The 21,453-nt window shown below is 34.9% G+C and overlaps 1 protein-coding gene across 2 annotated transcripts in view; it reads right to left on the bottom strand.

Moving 5' to 3' along the window:
• Positions 1-10,314: 10,314 nt before the first annotated feature.
• Positions 10,315-21,453, bottom strand: part of VTA1 (vesicle trafficking 1) — a 66,991-nt gene continuing 55,852 nt past the window's right edge. For both annotated transcript variants that reach the window (XM_041745208.1, XM_041745209.1), the window contains exons 7-8: positions 17,598-17,678; positions 10,315-11,711 (exon numbers count right to left, since the gene is read on the bottom strand). In XM_041745208.1, coding sequence (XP_041601142.1) covers positions 11,566-11,711; positions 17,598-17,678 — 227 coding nt within the window. In that variant the 3' untranslated portion in view covers positions 10,315-11,565. The remainder of the gene's footprint in view (positions 11,712-17,597; positions 17,679-21,453) is intronic.

The following is a 21,453-nucleotide window of genomic DNA, read 5'->3' as shown; positions in this document are numbered from 1 at the left end:
AAATTAGAGTTTATACCAAAGTCTGTAGTAAGAGATGAAGAGGGACAGTATATCATACTTAAAGGGTCTATCCAACAAGAAGGCCTAACAGTCATGAATATTTATGCCCCTAATGTGGGAGCTGCCAAGTAAATGAATCAATTAATAACCAAAGTAAGGAGATACTTAGATAATAATACACTAATACTGGGAGACTTCAACACAGCACTCTCAGCAAATGACAGATCTTCTAAGCAGAACATCACCAAAGAAACAAGGGCCTTGAATGATACACTGAACCCAATAGATTTCACAGATATATGCAGAACATTCCATCCAAATGCAACTGAATACACATTCTTCTCAAGTGCACATGGAACTTTCTCCAGAATAGACTACATACTGGGTCACAAATCAGATCTCAACTGATACTAAAGGATTGAAATTGTCCCCTGTATGTTTTTAGACCACAATGCTTTGAAACTAGAACTCAATCACAAGAAGAAATGTGGAAGAAATGCAAACACATAGAGGTTAAAGAACATCCTACTGAAAGATGAATGGGTCAACCACAAAATTAGAGAAGAATTTTAAAAATTCATGGAAACTAATGAAAATGAAAAAATAACCATTCAAAATCTTTGGAATACAGCAAAAGCAGTCCTAAGAGGGAAATACATTGCAATACAAGCCTCCCTTAAGAAGTTGGAGAAAACTCAAATACACAAGTTAACCTCACACCTAAAGGAATTGGAGAAAGAACAGCAAATAAAGCATAAACCAAGCAGAAGAAGAGAGATAATAAAGATTACTGCAGAACTCAATGAAATAGATACCAGAAGAACTGTAAAACAGATCAACAAAACAAAGAGCTGGTTATTTGAAAGAATGAGATAGATAAACCCCTAGACAGCCTTATTAAAAAGAAAAGAGAGAAGACTCAAATTAATAAAATCACCAACAAAAGAGGAAAGATCACAACCAATACCCAGGAAATACAAACAACTTTAAAAATGTTTTATGAGCAAATATATGTCAACAAATTAGGAAATCTAGAAGAAATGGATGTATTTCTGGAAAACCACAAATTACCAAAACTGGAACAGGAAGAAATAGAAAACTGAACAGGCCAATAACCAGTGAAGAAACTGAAGCAGACAAGACACAAAAGTCCAGGGCCAGACGCCTTCCCAGGGGAATTCTACCAAATGTTTAAAGAAGAAATAATAACTATTTTACTAAAGCTGTTTCAAAGGATAGAAAGGGTGGGAATACTTCCAAACTTGTTTTATGAGGCCAGCATTACCTTGATTCCAAAACCAAAGACCCCACCAAAAATGAGAATTATAGATCAATATCCCTAACGAACATGGATGCAAAAATTCTCACCAAGATAGTAGCCAATAGGATCCAACAGTACATCAGGAGGATTATTCACCATGGCCAAGTGGGATCTATCCCCGGGATACAAGGGTGGTTCAACACTCATAAAACAATGTGATAGATTACATCAACAAGAGAAAAAACAAGAACCATATGATTTCTATACACTAACAATGAAACTGAAGAAAGAGAAATTAAGGAATCAATCCCATTTACAATTGTACCCCAAACCATATGATATTTAGAAATAAACCTAACCGAAGATGTAAAGGATCTATACTCTAAAAATTACAGAACACATATGAAAGACATTGAAGAAGATGTAAAGAGATGGAAAAACATTCCATGCTCATGGATTGGAAGAATAAATATTGTGAACTGTCTATGCTACCCAGGGCAATTACATGTTCAATGCAATCCCTATCAAAATACCATGGACTTTCTTCACAGAGTTGGAAAAAATAATCTTAAGATTTGTAATGGAATCAGAAAAGACCCCGAATAGCCAGAGGAATGTTGAAAAAGAAAACCAATGCTGGGGGGATCACAATGCTGAATTTCGAAGCTGTATTACAAAGCTGTGATCATCAAGACAGTGTGGTACTTGCACAAAAACACGCACATAGATCAATGGAACAGAATAGAGAACCCAGAAATGGGCACTCAACTCTATGGTCAACTAATATTTGACAAAACAGGAAAGAATATCCTGGAAAAAGGACAGTCTCTTCAATAAATGGTGTTGGGAAAATTGGACATCCACATGCAGAAGAATGAAACTGGACCACTCTCTTTCACCATACACAACGATAAACTCAAAATGGATGAAAGATCTAAATGTGAGAAAAGAATCCAACAAAATCCTAGAGGAGAACATAGGCAACACCCTTTTTGAACTTGGCCATAGCAACTTCTTGCAAGATACATGAATTAAGGCAAGGGAAACAAAAGCAAAAATGAGCTATTGGGACTTAATCAAGATAGAAAGCTTCCACACAGCAAAAGAAACAGTCAACAAAACTCAAAGACAACCTACAGAATGGGAGAAGATATTTGCAAATGACCTATCAGATAAAGGGCTAGTATCCAAGATCTATAAAGAACTTATCAAAGTCAACACTCATCCAATCATGAAATGGGCAGAAGACATGAACAGAAATTTCTCTGACATACACATGGCCAATAAGCACATGAAAAAATGCTCTGCATCACTTGCCATCAGGGAAATAGAAATCAAAACCAAAATGAGTATCACCTCCCACCAGTGAGAATGGTGAAAATTAACAAGACAGGAAACAACAAATGTTGGAGAGGCTGTGGAGAAAGGGGAAGCCTCTTGCACTGTTAGTGGGAATGTGAACTGGTGCAGCCACTCTAGAAAACTGTGTGGAGGTTCCTCAAAGAGTTAAAAATAGACCTGCCCTACGACCCAGCAATTGCACTACTGGGTATTTCACTACATACTGATGTAGTGAAATGCCGGGACACCTGCACCTCAAATTTCATAGCAGTAATGTCCACAATGGCCAAACTGGAAGGAGCCTCGATGTCCTTCCACAGATGAATGGATAAAGAAGATGTGGTCTAAATATACAATAGAATATTAGTCAGCCAACAGAAAGGATGAATACCTACCATTTGCTTCAACGTGGATGGAACTGGAGGGTACTATGCTGAGTGAAATGAGTCAATCGGAGAAGGACAATCATTATATGGTTTCACTCATATGTGGAATATAAGAAATACTGAAATGGTTTATAAGAGAAAGGAGGGGAACTGAGGAGGAAAATTAGAGACAGAGACAAACCATGAGAGACTCCTAACTCTGGGAAACGAAGGGTTGCAGAAGGGGAGGTAGGGTGATGGGCAATGAGGAGGGCACTTGATGGGATGAGCACTGGGTATTATACTATATGTTGGCAAATTGAATTTAAATTAAAAAAACATAAAAAATAAATAAATGAGTCACCGTCAAAAAAATCAATGTATTTACTCAATAGATTTACATACTCATTTATAAATGCACCTATTTTAATTCATCACTCAAAAAGACAGACATGTTTGCAGTCTTCACACATGTTGAAATAAAGTCTTCAATCATGAGGAAAACAGGGTTAGAAGATCATTCTCATATCATCCTAAATGGAAGTCACTCCAAAAGAAGAAAAGAAAAAGGAACCCACTGCAAAAAGAAAAAAAAAAAAGGTTTTATTCTGGTCATAAAGACAAATTTTAAGGGTTCAGTATACCAGTCATATTTTCTTACTGTTCTATCAGTTATTGCAATGGGTATTAAAATCTCTGATTATAATTGTGGATGTGTTATTTCTCCTTGTGATTGTTAGTTTTTGCTTCATGTATTTCGAAGTTCTCTTGCTAGGCACCTAAACCCTAAGAGTTGTGATGCTCTGTTGATTAATTGACTTTAAATGACTTTATCATTTCAAAATGACTCTCTTTATCCCTGGGAATATTCTTTGCTCTGAAATCTTTGTCAGATTTTTGCTCACTGGCGATCTTCACATCAGCAGAAATAAATTTCCTACCTAAAGGAACAGTAATTATTTTGCTGTCCTGGTCGTTGGTTTCAGCTTTATTCAAAGGGATGTATTTACTTAATTATTGAAATATTAACATAAGATATTTAGGCAATGTTTATTTATTAAATAGGATGGATGTTAGGCTTTGAGTTTTGAAACCATAATGCAAGCATGCATCTAGTTCAAATAAGAAGTGATTCAAGGACCACAGACCTCAAATGGTGTTTGTAGAAATCCAAGGATTATTCAGACTTGAAGAATCTTAGACCTTCAGAAGATGTTAGCTATCCAGCCCTGCCTGCTTGTGCTATCTGTGGGAAAACCAATGCTCAGACGAGGGTCAGGAAAGGCACATGTTCTTAGTTGATAGACTACAACAAGAGGACCAGAAACCCAGTTTCCTGACTCAGAAAAGTACACTCTACATTATGTCACCCTATGCCCATGGCTTAATAATCTTCACACCTTTTCTTCAGTTGCTTGTCACTGGAGCAATGGACAGAAGAAAAGAGTATATGCATGGAGAAAAAAAATCAAATCAGTTCTGACTTTCCCCAAAAGTGTTCAGGTCTCAGTGGGAGCTTGTGTAATTTTAAACTTCCATCTATTTTGTCAATTCACCTATAAAAATTATCTTTCAGTTACAATTTCCTTAGACAATAATTATTTTCAATTTCAATGTAGTCTGGATATTTTGTTCCTGTTTTTAACATATACAGGTTTTTTTTCTTAAATCATTGCTGTGGGTTGAACATATTACTCTAAGAGTATGGATAGACCAGGAACACATAAGCTACCTGCAGAAAACATGTATGTTGTCACTAGGATGTGATTTGTGGATACTATAAGAATGTTCTGAGCAGGGACGCCTGGGTGGCTCAGTGGTTTAGAGCCTGCCTTCGTGACCTGGAGTCCTGGGATCAAGTCCCGCATCGGGATCCCTGCATGGAGCCTGCTTCTCCCTCTGCCTGTATCTCTGCCTCTCTCTCTCTGTGTCTCTCATGAATATGAATATGAATAAATAATCTTAAAAAAGAGAATGTTCTGAGCACACTTGATCTTCTGTTACCCTTCATGATTTCAGCAGATAAAGAACCATGTATTTGAATTAGGAATCAAGACTCTCTAGGTAGTGTGGTTGGACTCTACTCAACATCCCAGTATTCTGAATGTTGTGGAATAACTTTTTTTTCAGACAAGAATGATTAGCAAATTATTTCAGAATTTTTCGATGCAATTATCATTATGGTTTTATCTCACACTACAATATTAGAAAACAGAGTTTTCTGAACATAATTAATCTTTATTTGACGATTTCAGTATTTCTTCAGTCCTCACCCATTTATTAATTTTGCTGGTTAGAGATACTTAGTCTGCATCAGGCATCACACAAAGTACTAGGGATTTGCAGATTTATTTTATTATTTTTTATTTTTTCATTTTTTTGGATTTGCAGATTTAAATATCTCTCACTATTAAGGAGCTTAGCATCTTCATGAAGGGAGATTTGTATAAATAAAGCTTAACTTACATGATATGTAAAGTGAAGAGGTAAATTGTAATTTTGCCAAGTTACAGTTAGAGGGGTATAATTAGTTTTAGAAAGAAAGCATAGAAGCATGGCACCACAGACAGAACTAAATGTCCTTCCTTCTTCGTAAGGGACTCTGAATGGCCCTCATATCACAACACAAGTCTCATAACTGAGGAGTCTAAAAGACAAAAAATCAATTCTCTGGGTTACCAACAAAGCAAGCAATCAATTTGGTCAAGGGCGTGTTTGAGGGCATCAAAACCTTCATAGAGATACATGGATAAAGTTAATTTTTAAACATGCAAATGGAGCCAGAGATTTTAAAGGAAATTGATAATTGAAATCATACTTTCAAAACGTTAATCTCAATTCTTTGGCAGGACTAACAGTGCCTTTATCCTCTTGCCTCCTGTCTTAGTCAGCTTGGGCTGCCATTACGAGATACCACAGATGGCGTAAGTGATGGAACTCATGGTTCCACAGGCTAGAAGACTGAGATCAAGGTGCCATCAGGGCTGGTTTCTGGTGAGGCCTCTCTTTTCTGGCTTGTAGATGGCTGCCTTCTTGCTGCATCCTCACTTGACCTCTTTGTGTGCTTGGAGAGAGAGGAGGGAGGGAGGGTAAGGAGAGCGAAGAAAGAGAGTGGGGTATTTTTGTGTCTCATCCTCTTCTCATGAGACCAGTGCTATGGGACTTGGGCCCCACATTCCCTTCTTCTTACTTACCTCCCGAAAGGCCCTATCTCCACGGCCATAGTGCGGGTAGGGGTTTTCCATGAAGTTTGGCGGGACATGATTCAGTCCTAAGCATCTCTCCACCATGTAATCTCACAGTTACAACTCCTGTTCTTGATAGGCTTTCTGCCATAGCAACACTAAATTATTCAAATTCCCCTAGTTTCCTACATTTTTTTTCCCTCGTGCTCTGCTTGCTTTATTTTTGCTCATTTCTCCATTTCTCTGCCTGGCAAACCTCCAGTTCCAACTCTTCTTCAAAGCCTTCCCTGATTTTTCTCCGGAAGAATTACTATGTCTTGTATATATCCTCCAATAATATAGCATTATTCTGTAAAGTTTTAATTGACCATGGATGCTCAATACATATTAATATTTTTGAACATATGAATGATGTTAATACTTTTACAAGATCTCCTAATATTTCTGAACTAAAAAACTAGCTCTCCAGGAAGTTATATCGTAAGTGATTGTTATACAATCATCTCTTTCCCCTCAGACCTCAAGAGATCTCTGAAAGGACAGGAGTTCTTGCTTCAGGTATTCAGACGGAAGTTTGAGGAAATAACTATAAAGATTATTGTTAATTTTATATTGATGTTCATATCTCAATCTGATTTCCTGAAGGTACAGCCTAAGGTATTTTTAATAAAAATACTTAAGATAAACATTGCACATTTGAAAAAAAAAAAAAAAAACATTGCACATTTGAAATGAAAACTGTAATGTTACTTAAATTATAAAGAATGGGAAACTCAGGTCTCCCTAGAGATGTGGGACATCCTAAAATGATATATTAATCTACTGCACCATTCAAATCCTGCTTCTCTTCTAACTGACACAGTCCATTCACTGCTGGGCCATCAGCTCCAGAGTGTGTGTTCACCTCCTTTATTCACTGCCTAGCACCTACAGTTAATTGGGACACACTGCCTAGATAACAGAAAAATCTAGCTGATACACCTCCCACTAATAATACGGATCGTGACCTTAATTATGACCCATGATGTTGATAATGTGGAGTTCACTTAGAACATCTCACTATAAAAAAAAAAAAAAAAAAAAAAAAAAAAAAAGAACATCTCACTATACTCAGAATAATTTAACGGATGATTCATCTAAGTGGATGATACATATTGTCTTATATAGGTAGCCTGAGATGATAAACTTTCAGTATTAGCTGTACAGCCTCCTGCACATTTATTATCTGGTGGCTATTTCCTCACCTGTAAAACAGGGAAAACATAGGACCCACCTCTTAGGATCACTGGCAGGATTAAATGAATACACGCTAAATACTTCAAATGGTGCCTGGTACTTAATAAGCACCTGTTAGCTATTATTTTTTCTATTATTAAAGTACTTACTTTACTTACTTCCTTACTTGGAAATAGTCCTACTGTTCAATACCTTCCAGTGAATGAGCTTTTGGTCTCAGAATCCTATACAGACATCAGAGATTATAACCAGCCAGGTAAGCATGCCTCCATATGAGGGATGTCGTAAAATTGTGTGAACTCTTCTAACACAACTTTTCTACTGGTGGAGGTTTACTTATGGTCCAAAGTAGATGATCTGATCCAATTGCTCTGATACTTAAAATGAGTAAAATTAAAAAAAAAAAATGGGGATGGGTAGGGGAAGCTCTGCAGATAACCAAAACTCTTCAACTCCCAGTCAGTTATTGTTCTTGCAGAGCTGAATATATTTTTAACAACACTATTAGGGTGTAAGTTTCTTTAGGAAGAATAGCATATAACCTAATTTTAACGCATACACAGAAACCTCAAATTTCTAAAGTATAAGTCATATAGATAGATAAATAGATAGATATAGGGAGAGAGATCAATTTATATGAACACTAGGCTGCTAACTTACAAGACCTGCAGCTGGGGTCTTTTTTTTTTAGTGTAATCTTGAAGCCTGCATACTTCCTGGGCCATGCTAACCATGGGGACTGTCCTTGGCTTCCAGCACCAGCTCAGCAGCAATTTGGTGAGACGTCTGTGACAATCATGTAGACAGGACTTTATCTTATTTTTCTTCCTCCTCTGTCTGGACTGGCAAAACAATGTTATCAGATAGTTTTACTTGGGATAGTCTCAAGAACCTGGAAACATTATAGTTCAGCCTAAACGTTAGCAGAACTCGGCAACGATATATCCTGGTGGCAATTAACAACTACTTTCTTTCCAGGCATTCAGGTTAGAAACTTGTGAATCAATCTTTCCTCCTCCTATGCACATACCTTGTATCCACTTTATCAGAAATACTGTGCCTCTACTTAAAAAGTAGCCAGAAACCAATGACATCCTAGTACCTCCCCTGCTACTCCTGGTCTAAGCCTTCGTATCTCAGCTTCATTATTGCAATACTGTTGACTGGTCTCCCAGCTTCCACTCTTACCCCACCTGCTGGTTTAGTCTCCTCCGCACAGTAGCAAGTATGATGATCCTTTTAAAAGTTAAGTCACAATCAGGCCACTCTTCTGTTCAAAACCTCTCAACAGATCCCCATCTTGTTCGGAGTAAAAGTCAGGTCTCTTACAAAAAGCCTGTATGTGGTCCTAAGCCTGTGGCTCCTTTCACAGCCTTCCTCACTTCTACCTCTGATCTTCCCTGCTAGGGACTCTCTTCCTCCCTCTTCCTTCTTCAAGCAGCCACCTGTCAGTGAGGCCCATCCTGACTCTACTACTTAAAATATACATGTCTACCACACCTACGCATTTATTCCGTATTCTATAGTTTTCTCCATTGAATTTATCACTAATACAGAAACTCCTAAAGCATAATTCCCAGAACTTCCGGGCAAGTTCCCAAGTGATGCTAATGCTGGGTGTCCGGGAACCACACTGTGAACCATTGCTTCACGACAATCTCTCCTCCCAGATTCTCACTCTTCATGATTTGGGTAGGGCTAAATTACTTCAACTTCAGAGACCCCCAGAAGACCTAAAGTGTCTCTTAACTCAGAATGCTGGGCCCATTCCTTAAGAGCTTTTTCTGATTGGGTAAGACTGGGGCAAGAACCTGAGATATGCATTTCTAACAGTTGAATATATGATACACTTTTCATTTAGTTTAACTGTTTCCTTTCCATAAGAGTATAAACTCAACGAGGCAGGATTTATTTTCCTATTTTCTGCTGTTTTCTCAGGACAATACCAGGTAAATAGTAACTGCTCAATAAATACATGTTGAGTGACTAAATGAAAATCACTTATCCTATTGTTACATCAAAAAATGTCTAACTCTATCTTGCTGAATTTTATATGAAGAAATACAAAGCTAAAAATCTTTACAGTTAAATCCTCTTAGGCAAGAATGCATTTTAAAGCACTAGGCCACAGAGACAACTGAAATTTCCTGATATTTGGGAAATAAATTATTAAAAATTAACATTATCATCTTTATTAACAACAATAAACATTTGTGGTCTGCTACTGGCTGCTGAGCGTATCATGTAAAGTATCTCCTAACAAATTCTGAGGGAGCTAGTGAGGTTGCTTCCATTTTATAGATAAATGCTGTTGTTACACCACAGCCCACTTATCAGTGAACTCCAGAGTTTCCACATTATCTTTTTCCTTCAATGTGCTCTCCCAATTGGGAGCAACAAAGTAGGGTGTAAAATGGGAGGTGACAATTTTCTTTCTAGTGTCCAGACATGTTAAGATCTGAATTAAAATTTGCTATATTTACCTCTTGTAACATTAAAGATCATCCTAGATTCTTTACTACTACAATAAGAGTCTAGAGAAATGCAGCACAGCACTGGAGTTCTAGATGCAAATGCTGAACTCTATAATTTGCTATAGGAATTTAGTTGTGAAAGACATGAAAATATTTTTCAGGAGGCATGGTTTGTGGGGCTTGTTTTTATTTGCAATACTTTAGAGTAGTTTATTCTGTCTGAATATTCCTTCTATCAAGCCCTATGCAACAGCATTACACTTAGGCAAAGAAAAAATCGAAAGACAAATGATTATGAGTTAATGATTCATTTTCTTTCAAATAGACTATTAGAACAGGGGTCAGCAAACTTTTTCTTAAAGGGTCAAATAGTAATTATTTTAGACTTGCAGGCCATCTAATTCTGCAGTCAGGGAAAGCAACCACAGGCTAAACATAAATGAAGGGTATGGTTTTGTTTCAATAAAACTTTATTTACACAACAGGTGATCTGCCCATTGACTCAACATAGTTTGTGGACTAAGATGTTAAATGACTCCAATCTCAAGTGGGATGAACAAAATGGAAACAGATAAATTTCAGGGAAATTTGGCCAATTTTCCTCTTTCCTTTTAAAAACTGTTTTTTTTTTTTTACTATAGAAATATCCATATTCCTGTAACTATACATAATGACTTAAAAAAAAATGACAAACTCTAGCATGCAAATTAAAACACATTTGCTTCTGTAATAAGCTGAACAAGTTAAAAGAATCCTTGTATTTATTCTTTACACAGCACAAATGCAGGTGACACACAGTAAGTCTATAATTTCCCACAAAACGTACAAACTTAACAACTGAGAGTCTAAATTTTTATAATCTTCTGCATCGCTCCTATCTATACACCGTATGGAATCCACTCCATAGCAGCAGAGGAGAACCTTCACTTCAAGCACCAAGTTTGCAGGCATTACTACAAATGTCTTTTTTTCATTCCCTAGTACATGCAGTCAAACTGCCTATGAATAAATACCAATTAACTTTAAGCTTCAATGGAAAGGGAAAGCAGCTGGCAAACCAACATTATTCTTAAGTCTAAAAAAGTGATTCTACCTCTTTACCTTGTATCTTCTTCCATAAAAATTTTAACTTTTAATGTAGTTACAGTAAATGTGAACATAAATTTAATTCTGAAGATAATCCCTTTTAGATTCATCTAACAGTTTAGGATGTTCATATTTGTTTTATAAACCCAGAGGAAAACAAAAACATGATCATTAATCTAACATATTCTGGCAATTTTTATTAAAAGTTGAATTTAGAATTTGTATAGCAAAGTAATATAGTCTGTGTGTCCTAATTATGATTTAAAAAAATCCTTAATTTATTATGTATATTAAGATACAACATGAACTCCAGTAACATTTTATAGAAGCGTGTGTTCATTTTCTGAATCAGGAATCAATGGGCATTTTTAGGATTTTGCTCACATCAGCCCTATATACCCAGAGATTACTGGATCCACTAAATGGACAATGAAAACTGGTTGAGGCTGCTGCTGCTGAATGCTTCAACAGGAATCTGATACACAGACACAGATTTCATTGTTATAGTCAATGCAACTGAAGTCTTCCTTAAAACTGTGCTCCTGATAGGCTGAAGATCGAGTAATGGACTGTTAGTTCTTTAAGCCAAAAATGCATGGATCTGCTGTACAAAGGCTTCATTCTCTGCCTGTAGTTAGTAACTTGAGGGCCTTCTGTAGATTCTGCACAGCAGTGCTGACATCTTCATATTGCAAAGCACTGCCAGCATATTTGCAGTATTTCTGGGCTCTAGCAAAGTCCTCTGGTGTTAGACGGATATCCCCTAGAAGAAAAATTGAGTAATTAGGATATCTGAAAGAAGAAGTTAAGTAAATACTTACATTGAAGATTACAGAAAATATTTAATGTTACATAAAAACATAAAAGGTTTTTTTTTTCAACCCTAGGTGTATTTAAATAAGTTTTTTCATGCTTTTTACTTTTTTTCTTACTCATATAAGCCATACATATGCCAATACTAACAACATTTATGAAAAGATTTTTCTTCCAGACGTTAATAAATTAGAAGCCTTTGTATTTTGGTAAATTGCAAAAAAATTATATTCTATGTAAAAAAGGACAGAAGCTTTTGTGTTTACACTAGAATTGCTGAGCCTCTCTTTCATGGAACAATACACACAGACTAAACCATTCAAACTTCATTTGAGCTAGAATATAAATATAATTCTCAATGAAAAAATAAATAACATTATTTTTTAAAAATTACATGTCATTTAACTTTTATTTAAGCATGCAAATATTCTGCCTTTTTGTGCCATCCATATAAAGATCTCTACACTTCAAATAAGATTATCATTACAAAATTAAACCTGTGAACAACCTTCATAAATTATGTTCATAATTTATTCTTAGCAAGTTTTCCAGTTCACATATGATTAATATGGGTAGAGGTCAACTAAATAATCTGGGTAAAATAAAAAACACCAAAAACATTTTATTTAATCTAAAATTTGAATATACTTGAATATATATTTCTAAAGATGAAATGAAAAACTGACCTTTGTCTTGACTTTTGAAATACCATTTTATTTAGAATTATTTATGGGGATATTAAGAACTGATGAGAAGGCTGGAGCACAGAATATAACAAATAATACATTCAAATTGTTTATAAATGAACAGATAACATATTTCAATTCTGTTTATAAGCATGTACTTATATAAGTAGACTATATTTTGTTTAGTTGCTTTTAATTTTGCTATATATATGAATGTAGGTGTTTGTGTTATATATATGGCATATGTTATATATATGTTATATATATGGCATAATAGAAACTGACATTACCTAGGTAAGGACTTCAAAGTAGGCAGTGATTCCAGATATCCAGATACTAAGTTGTGATCCAAATTATTATTTTCTAAAATTTTTGAGAGTTCTCAAACAATGTATTCTAGTTTCTAGGCCAATGCCAGGCACCCATAAGCACTTATTAACTTTAAAGAATGAATGTAAAAATGCTGTCTGTACATTATTTCCTACATTTTACAATAAAGTTCACATAGAATTAAACATTAATGAAATTCCAGATTTTAAGATAATACACATAGATGTACACCTTAATTAGCCCAGTGTGTTATGTATAAGTCTTCAAATATTTGTTGAATATTAAAGATCACAATGGTTAGTCTTTACTGTTGTGATTATACATTCTAATTTAAACAGAACTTGTTTCAATTTTCTTGAATTTCAGCCTTGCTTAAAAAGCAAGAAATACAAGTCAATAAACTAGTAAAATGCAACTATATATATAAAATTTTTTTCCTACAAATCTTTTAGTATTTTAGTGACTTGGCATTTGTTACCCATTAAACTTCAAATACAATTATCCTGCAGTTCTGCTGACAATTTAGTCAGGACATTTTAGGTTGTATTTTTTTTTCTTGAAAATACCTACTAGATTCTTGAGTGGTTTTTCCAAATATATTAAAAGGCTCTAGTCATCTAGAGCTCTACATCCTATCTAGGGGAGGGAGACACCTTTGAAAATTGAGTTTACCCCACTACTCATTTTGTGCTTTAATAGCCTGTCTTCTTCTCTCAGGGCAATCTTTAAATATGTAGGGTAACCATCCAGAATTTATCGGGCTTGCCGGAAGAAAGCCCCAATGCTCACAACTAATCTTATTTTTACAGCATTAGCCTTAGCACTGTTTTGCTGATTTATCACTTATTTATTAATGAGATGTATATAGTGGAAGAACTCTGTTACTATTTTAGTTTTTGTAAACTAAACTTATCCATCAATGATAAAACTGTTTTAAACAAAAATATTGACTTTTTTTTCATGAAATAACAATTTAAATATTCAGAAAATGTGAATGAAAATATTTCAACAGAAAAATATTACAAATATGTAATATATATAGCTTATAAACATGTATGAAATAATATAACTATCATATAAAATATTACTAAATAATAACCAACTTACAGATTCAGATACAAAATGTAACTTATAGATTTAAATAGAGATGCTAGGTTTATTTATTTTTTTTTTTATTATTATTTTTTTTTAATGGTGGACCTTTTCTAATGTTCTTTTTTTTTTTTTTTTTTTAAATTTTTATTTATTTATGATAGTCACAGAGAGAGAGAGAGAGAGGCAGAGACACAGGCAGAGGGAGAAGCAGGCTCCATGAACCGGGAGCCTGACGTGGGATTCGATCCCGGGTCTCCAGGATCGCGCCCTGGGCCAAAGGCAGGCGCCAAATCACTGCGCCACCCAGGGATCCCGAGATGCTAGGTTTATTAATTAAAAATAAGAAGAATTAAAAAACCCATGTCAAATAGTACTTTTGATATTTTGTAACATTTCAGGCTTTCCTTAACAAATACCACCTAAGAGTCATAAATAATAAAATGTGATTAAAATTTTAAATTAAATAAAAAGAAAATCTGCATCCAATTATGATTCTTTCAGCTTAGCATTTGTTTTAATTAAACCAGATAAGTGGAAAATATATGAGAACAATTGTTCAATTTCATATCTGATGTTATATACGAAATAGCAAATACTACTTAATGCACACAAATAAACGCTGTTTTTTCTATTACTAAAACTTATTAGAGGTCACAATCAGACCACAGAGAGAGCACATAGTGGAACTAAAAGGTGTTTAAAGGATTAAAGAGGCTATCTAATAGAATATCTCTTTTCTGAATTCTATGCTAAATATGTTGCCAACAGCTTCAGAGACCATCGTCATCACAAGGCTGCTCTTCTTCACAGGGCAGTACAAGAAAGCAGAAGACAGCCGAAGCTATTAGGCAAGTTCCCTATTACAGCAGAAAGAGCCTGGCTCAGCACCGGACCAAAGATAACATTTCTAAGGTTGATTTATCTAATGTCATGATAGACAATAGAATACTTAATTGTAAACATTTCCAAAATAGATCTTTAGACGCTCTTCCCTATTTACCCAGGTAATTTAAAAAATTCATGCCAGAGGCCTTGGACAATCTGATATGTAGTAAATATTGGGGGTAAAGCTCAGTACTAAACCCTTATATCCAGGCATTGCTAAGATATGTTCCTTAGAAATGGAAATTAGAATTAGAGGTAGATTTTGATTAGGTTAGGCATTGTGCTACATACTTTTCAGACATTCCATTTAATTCTCAAAAAAATTCATGAGGTAAGTGGTTATTCACATTCTAACACAGATACACAAGTTCAAAAAGGAAGTGTTCTACTTCAAATACTTACCATCTTTCCAATTCCATTCTCTCTACAGCCAGCCACAAATTCACTACAGGAATGTTTAATATATTAATACTCACACACATATACTATGTGTATAAGAGGTGATAAGTACTAAGCACTAAAGAGAAAAATATAGCAGGCAAGGGACTATTAGAGGTGGTAGTAAAGACAGTGATGGCTATGATACTACTAGTTTTAGTCTGGGTATTCCGTAGAATTTTTCTATGTACTTAAGCACATAGGTACATGCAGGAAGATATAGTTTTATTTCAATTTTTATTTTCCTAAGCAGGGTCATACTATACACAGTGTTCTGCAACCTGCTTTTTAAACTTTGTATGTTTTTTAAACTCAGTATGTTTAGGAGACCTTTACACGCCACAGTTACCGTATTTTGTTTTTAATATCTGCTCAGTATTCCAATGACGAATGGACCATAATTTCCCATTAATAAGTACTTAAAAGATTATTTTCTACTATTACTATGATGTTGAAATAAAATATCCTTGCAAATTTTGTGCCCATGTCTGAGTATTTCTTTAAGTATTCCTAAAAGTGAATTATAACAAGTTCAAAAAAATTACATCTGCAATTCTGATAGTGACATAATGCTGCTGAAAAAAACTTTGCTGATGTACATTTCCTATCAGGAGCATGCAAGAGTCATTCTCTAGGTCTTCAATGATACTGTAGATTACCAGTCCTTTAAAGTATTTTTTTAACTACATAAACCGAACTAATTCTAATTCTCAATTTCCCTGATTATTAATATGGTTGGGAAAGCTTTTATGTGTTCATTGCATATCTGCATTAACGTATCATATTCTCTACCTGTATTTTCTACTGAATTCAGTTTCAGTTAGTCATTCAGAAGAGTTCTTTATATAAGCTGTGGACATTACTCTTTATTTTTATTTATTTATTTATTTTTAAATTTTTATTTATTTATGATAGTCAGAGAGAGAGAGAGAGAGAGAGAGAGAGAGAGAGAGAGAGAGGCAGAGACACAGGCAGAGGGAGAAGCAGGCTCCATGCACCGGGAGCCTGATGTGGGATTCGATCCCGGGTCTCCAGGATTGCGCCCTGGGCCAAAGGCAGGCGCCAAACCGCTGCGCCACCCAGGGATCCCTACTCTTTATTTTTAAATTTCAATTTCTTCCTGGTGTATTAGTAGCATTCTAAAAATGTAGTGGGGAAGAGGGAGTCTTTTGTGGTATGAATTTATTATTTTTCATTATTCAAACCTGTTATGGTGAGTATTGAGAGATAATATCTAATATATATTTTTTCCTCATAGCCAATTGTTCTTTTCTTTTTAAGACCTTATTTACTTGAGAAAGAGACAGAGAGAGAAAGTGAGGGGAAGGTCAGAGGAAGAGGGAAAAGCAGACTCCTGCTGAATGGAAGCCTGACATGGGGCTCTATCCTAGGACTCCAAGATCATGACCCTAAACAAAGTCAAACACTTAACTAACTGAGCCACCCAGGAGCCCCCTGATAACCAATTGTTCTAACATCACTTTTGTTTTTTTTTTTTTTAAACAACTTTATTTTTTTTTATTTATGATAGGCACACAGTGAGAGAGAGAGGCAGAGACATAGGCAGAGGGAGAAGCAGGCTCCATGCACTGGGAGCCAGACGTGGGATTCGATCCCAGGTCTCCAGGATCGCGCCCTGGGCCACAGGCAGGCGCTAAACCGCTGCGCCACCCAGGGATCCCCCTAACATCACTTTTGAATGTATATTCTTGCACACTAATCCAATGCTGCTTTCATCATTAATTTAATTCCTGTAACATGTAGCTTGATTTCCAGATTCTCTACTTTATTTCAATGATTTATTTCAGATATTTTCACATCAGATTTTAGGAGGAGCTTTTAAAATTGGGAAGGACTATAGAAGGAAGTCTGGAAACCAAGTTTAAGAGGAATATAGTATTCATTGGGCAGGTTATCTGTCTACTAGCATATAAATATTTTCCACTGTACTGTGGGGTAATTTTCCAGTTTATTATAGGTTCCTTTTTATTTTTGTTTTCAATTATGGTCAGTTCCGTTTTTTTTTGGATAATCTAATAATTTAGTGTAAATAAGGAAGATTATAATCATAACACATGATAATTTTGAACTAAATTAAATCTAATATCAGCTTTCCTGATAGTTTTAGCTTTATGTTTGTGCCACTATATCCAGCAGTATACAAAAAAAGGAACTGTAAAAAACCAAAAAGGGAATGCCTTCAAATTTAGATATTTTTGATAATATGAGACAATCTTGGTTCACTGGAGAATCTAGTGAACACAGACATTCAAAGAAATGTGTAAACATTCTAATATATAACATTTTCTTAAGGTAAAATTACAAAACAACACCCGAGGACAGGAAATACACTATATCTCAAAAAAAAAAAAAAAAAAAAAAAAAAAAGCCAGCTGACTTACCCTGAGAAACTGTACTGAAAAGTGTGGCATCAATCGCCGGAATAGTTTGTGGAGTAGGCTGGATAGTATTACTTGCTACACCTGCATCAGAAAACCACAAGTGGGTATAAAAGTTAAAATTCTTAATTATATACTAGGAATACATTTATTTATTTTTTCTAAAAAGCAAATATTTATTTTTTAATTTTTTTAATAATAAATTTATTTTTTATTGGTGTCAATTTGCCATCATACAGAATAACACCCAGTGCTCATCCCATCAAGTTCCCCCTTCAGTGCCCGTCACCCATTCACCCCCACCCCCCGCCCTCCTCCCGTTCCACCACCCCTAGTTCATTTCCCAGAGTTAGGAGTCTTCATGTTCTGTCTCCCTTTCTGATATTTCTAGGAATACATTTAAAAAGAATCATGAAAGAATTTCATTTCTTAATTGCTTTTTTGAAATTTTAAAGAATTGTAATTTGACATAGTTATTTGATGTCAGAGGCTGGTATGGAAAATATGAAGGAAAATATATTTTGAGTGTTACACACACATGTCTAATGGAGATGGTAGTACACCTGCATCCTATACTATTTCGTGCATTTTTCACTTAATTTTTTTTAAGATTTTATTTATGTGATAGCATGAGCGGCGGGGTGGAGAGGTGGGGGTGGGGAAAGAAGGAGTGGAGAGGGGCAGAGAGGGAGAAGCCAGACACCCTGCCAAGCAGAGAGCCCAATGCAGGAGCCAAAGGCAGACGCTTAACCAACTGAGCCACCGAGGTACCCCTCACTTAATATGTTTTAGCAATAGTTCTAGGTTGATTTATATATATATATAAACCTACACTGTTATTTTACATTGCTACATAGTGTTCCATTCTGTGTATTAATCACAATTTATAGAGCAGTCCCTACTGATGGGCATTTAGGTTGTTTCCAATCTTTTGCTACTATAGATAATACTACAGTGAATAATCTTACATATTTTGTACATAAACACACATATGTATGAATTTATTTATAGGAAAAATTTAAAGAAGTGTAACTAAAAGTCAGGTGACATACCAATTTTAAATTGACCACTTCGATAAGTATATTTTGCTTGATTTTGATAAGTGTTAACCAAATATATTGAAGTATCAACATCCAACATAACTGTCCCCACAAAAATTGCTAACTTTTAAAGACACATAATTTGATTAAAAAAAAAAAAAGGAATGCAAATTTGAGAGGGATTTTCAGAGACTACCTAGTCAAGTCTAGTGCTTTGAAGCAGCTGTACCTAAAGCACAGGTAGGTGATTATGTAGTTTTCACATAATATCAAGAAAAAAGGTAAGTCTATGTATACCTGCTCATGGATCAATCTAGGTATCAATGCCATTCCTACTAAGTAATTTGTGTTTTTGCCTAAATTGAAATTCTCCAAATTCCTTTCTCTATGGAGAAGGAATACTTTTACTGATCAGCATTTTGTATTAACTTTTAAATGCAAGATGTACATCTTCATACAATTTGTACATCCTCATATGATTAAGTAGGCAATATTAATTAATAAAACAAAACAATTTAATTTATAGGGAAGAAATTTAGTCATGTAGTAAAATTTTATTTGAGCAATATTAAAAAAAATAAGGTAGTCTGTATTGTATTAAGAACTTCTGGTCATAGTCATTCAACTAAGACTTGGACTGACAACACAGGCTGTTCAACATGCCTCAGGCAGCAGTAAGAAGATGCTGCTACCATTTGTCTTGACGCACATGAGCCAAGGCCTGTCCTTTGGACAGCCATCATGACATGTTCCCATGGGGGCCTAGTGTACATGCCCAACACAAGCTTATAAATACTTGTTAAATTAGTAAAAATAGCTTTTAATTTATGTTACTTATTTTTTGAGATGCTCAAATCTATTTTCCTTTCTTTCTGGATTTGGAAAGGTCTCATTTGTCAATTCACCAATAGACTGCAATCCTCAAGACTACAATGTCTTAGGAGTGATGTGACCATAAAAACATTCATGGGGGAAAGTAGAACTGTGTTGGAAATTTCTTCCTTTCTATTATTTATCAAAAAAGAAGTGTCAACAAGTAACTTGTGGTTTTTAAGTAAGTAGATGGTTACATATAGCCTATTAAATGGGATTAATACACATTCAAGAATTAGACATTACAAGATTTCTAATTAAGTACTGAATTGTTCTATTGTCTACCCAGTCTGAGGATTCCGAAAAGGGGGAAACGGGTATTAGTCAGAAAACCAGAGAAGATTACCCAAAATTATAAATAAACAGAACCCTTAAGGGAGTAGCCTTTGGTGAGGCAGAGAAAAAGAGAGAAAGACATGTTATCTAAAAGGAACACTAAGAAGCAAAGTTAAAAAAATAGGACTGGGTGAGTAAAATCTCAGTATAATCATGGAAAATAGCATTGATAGAAATGCTTAGGACAAAATGTTAACAACTTGGAAAGTATACAGGATAACTCAAATGCAGGACTTCTCATACGTAAAATAACAATAAAAGAGCTAAGTTTGTGAGATGAGCTGCATTTATAATCAAAAGGCAAGCATTAATTATAACATAACTCTAATATTTAATGTATTTAAATTACTGAGATCTTCTTCATCAGTATTTATAGGCTATATAAGCATATATTTCAAGAGAACGAAAAAGCTGTCCACTCTATCACATCCATCTGATAGTCCACAGTGGTTGCAGCACAAGAGGCAAACACTCTGCCTTGTTAAACAATTGTTCTAGCTGGCCTCCTTGCACCCCCTGTGCTTTTTTGTGGAAGAACTAAAAACCGTATATTAGTACATACTATTCTTTTCAGCTATCTTGAGGATTTCCCTTTGATAAAAGTGCATCCTGGATCTTTATATGAGGGAAAGTAAATCAATCTTAAAGTGAGTAAGAGGGGGAAACATCTGCTATATTTATAAACTAAAAATGTTATTTCATTTGCTATTCGCTATGAACTGATTTTTTTTTTTTTTTTTTACCATTTTAAATATAATAGAAAAAAAATCTGCCAGCTAGGAGGAGATTCCAATATCTCAAACCAATTTTAAGGGGCAAAATACTGTGAGAAAAGTAAATTTTGTTTTAATGGGGTTTTATTTCCTTGGAGGAAGAGACATAGAAAGGAGATGCCAAAAACATGAAATCAGAAAGACTTGAGTTCAAATTCTAGTTCTGTCACTAATAGATCTGTTTATACATTTGCATGGGAAAATTGCTTAATTTTTTTATAGTGTGTAAAGTAGTGACAGCAATATCTAATATAGTTAATATAGTTGCTGTAAGAATTAATTTATAAAACATCTATGATAATTATGTAAATGCTAAGTCTATAAGAGTGTATATAAAGTAACACAATAGGATCTCAACAAAGTTCCAATGTGCTCATTTGGAAGAACGAAAGGGGAAAAAAAAATAAGGCTCATGCCAGAGTTAGGTGGATCAAGATGAACTGCTCATGCCAGAAAACTTTCTAATAGAAGACTACCTCCTTAATATCTGTGTTTATGTCTGTCAAGGATATTCTAAGCAGAAGATACTGTTGTTTGAACATATGAAACTACTCATATTTTATCATTTATGTTATACAAAAATAGCAATTTCATATGGTTCAACCTAATATAGCCTTCCTAGTAGAAGTAAGCTTTCTCTCTTCTATATACACACTGTATGACTATATAAAATATATGTATATATGCCCATACCAGAACTCTGCCCTAAGATATGTTGTCTAACATGGTACCCTTTAGGCAACTTTTTTTAAGGTCAATATTCTACCCTCAAAGGTGACACTTCCCTTGATTCACAAAATGATTTTAAGTGTTCATTAGCTTGCTCTTAAATACCCT

Source organism: Vulpes lagopus, chromosome 2, assembly GCF_018345385.1.
Source record: "Vulpes lagopus strain Blue_001 chromosome 2, ASM1834538v1, whole genome shotgun sequence".
Classification (NCBI taxonomy): Eukaryota; Metazoa; Chordata; class Mammalia; order Carnivora; family Canidae; genus Vulpes; species Vulpes lagopus.
The sequence above is the reverse complement of the archived record's forward strand: the minus strand, read 5'-3'. Positions and strand labels throughout refer to the sequence as shown.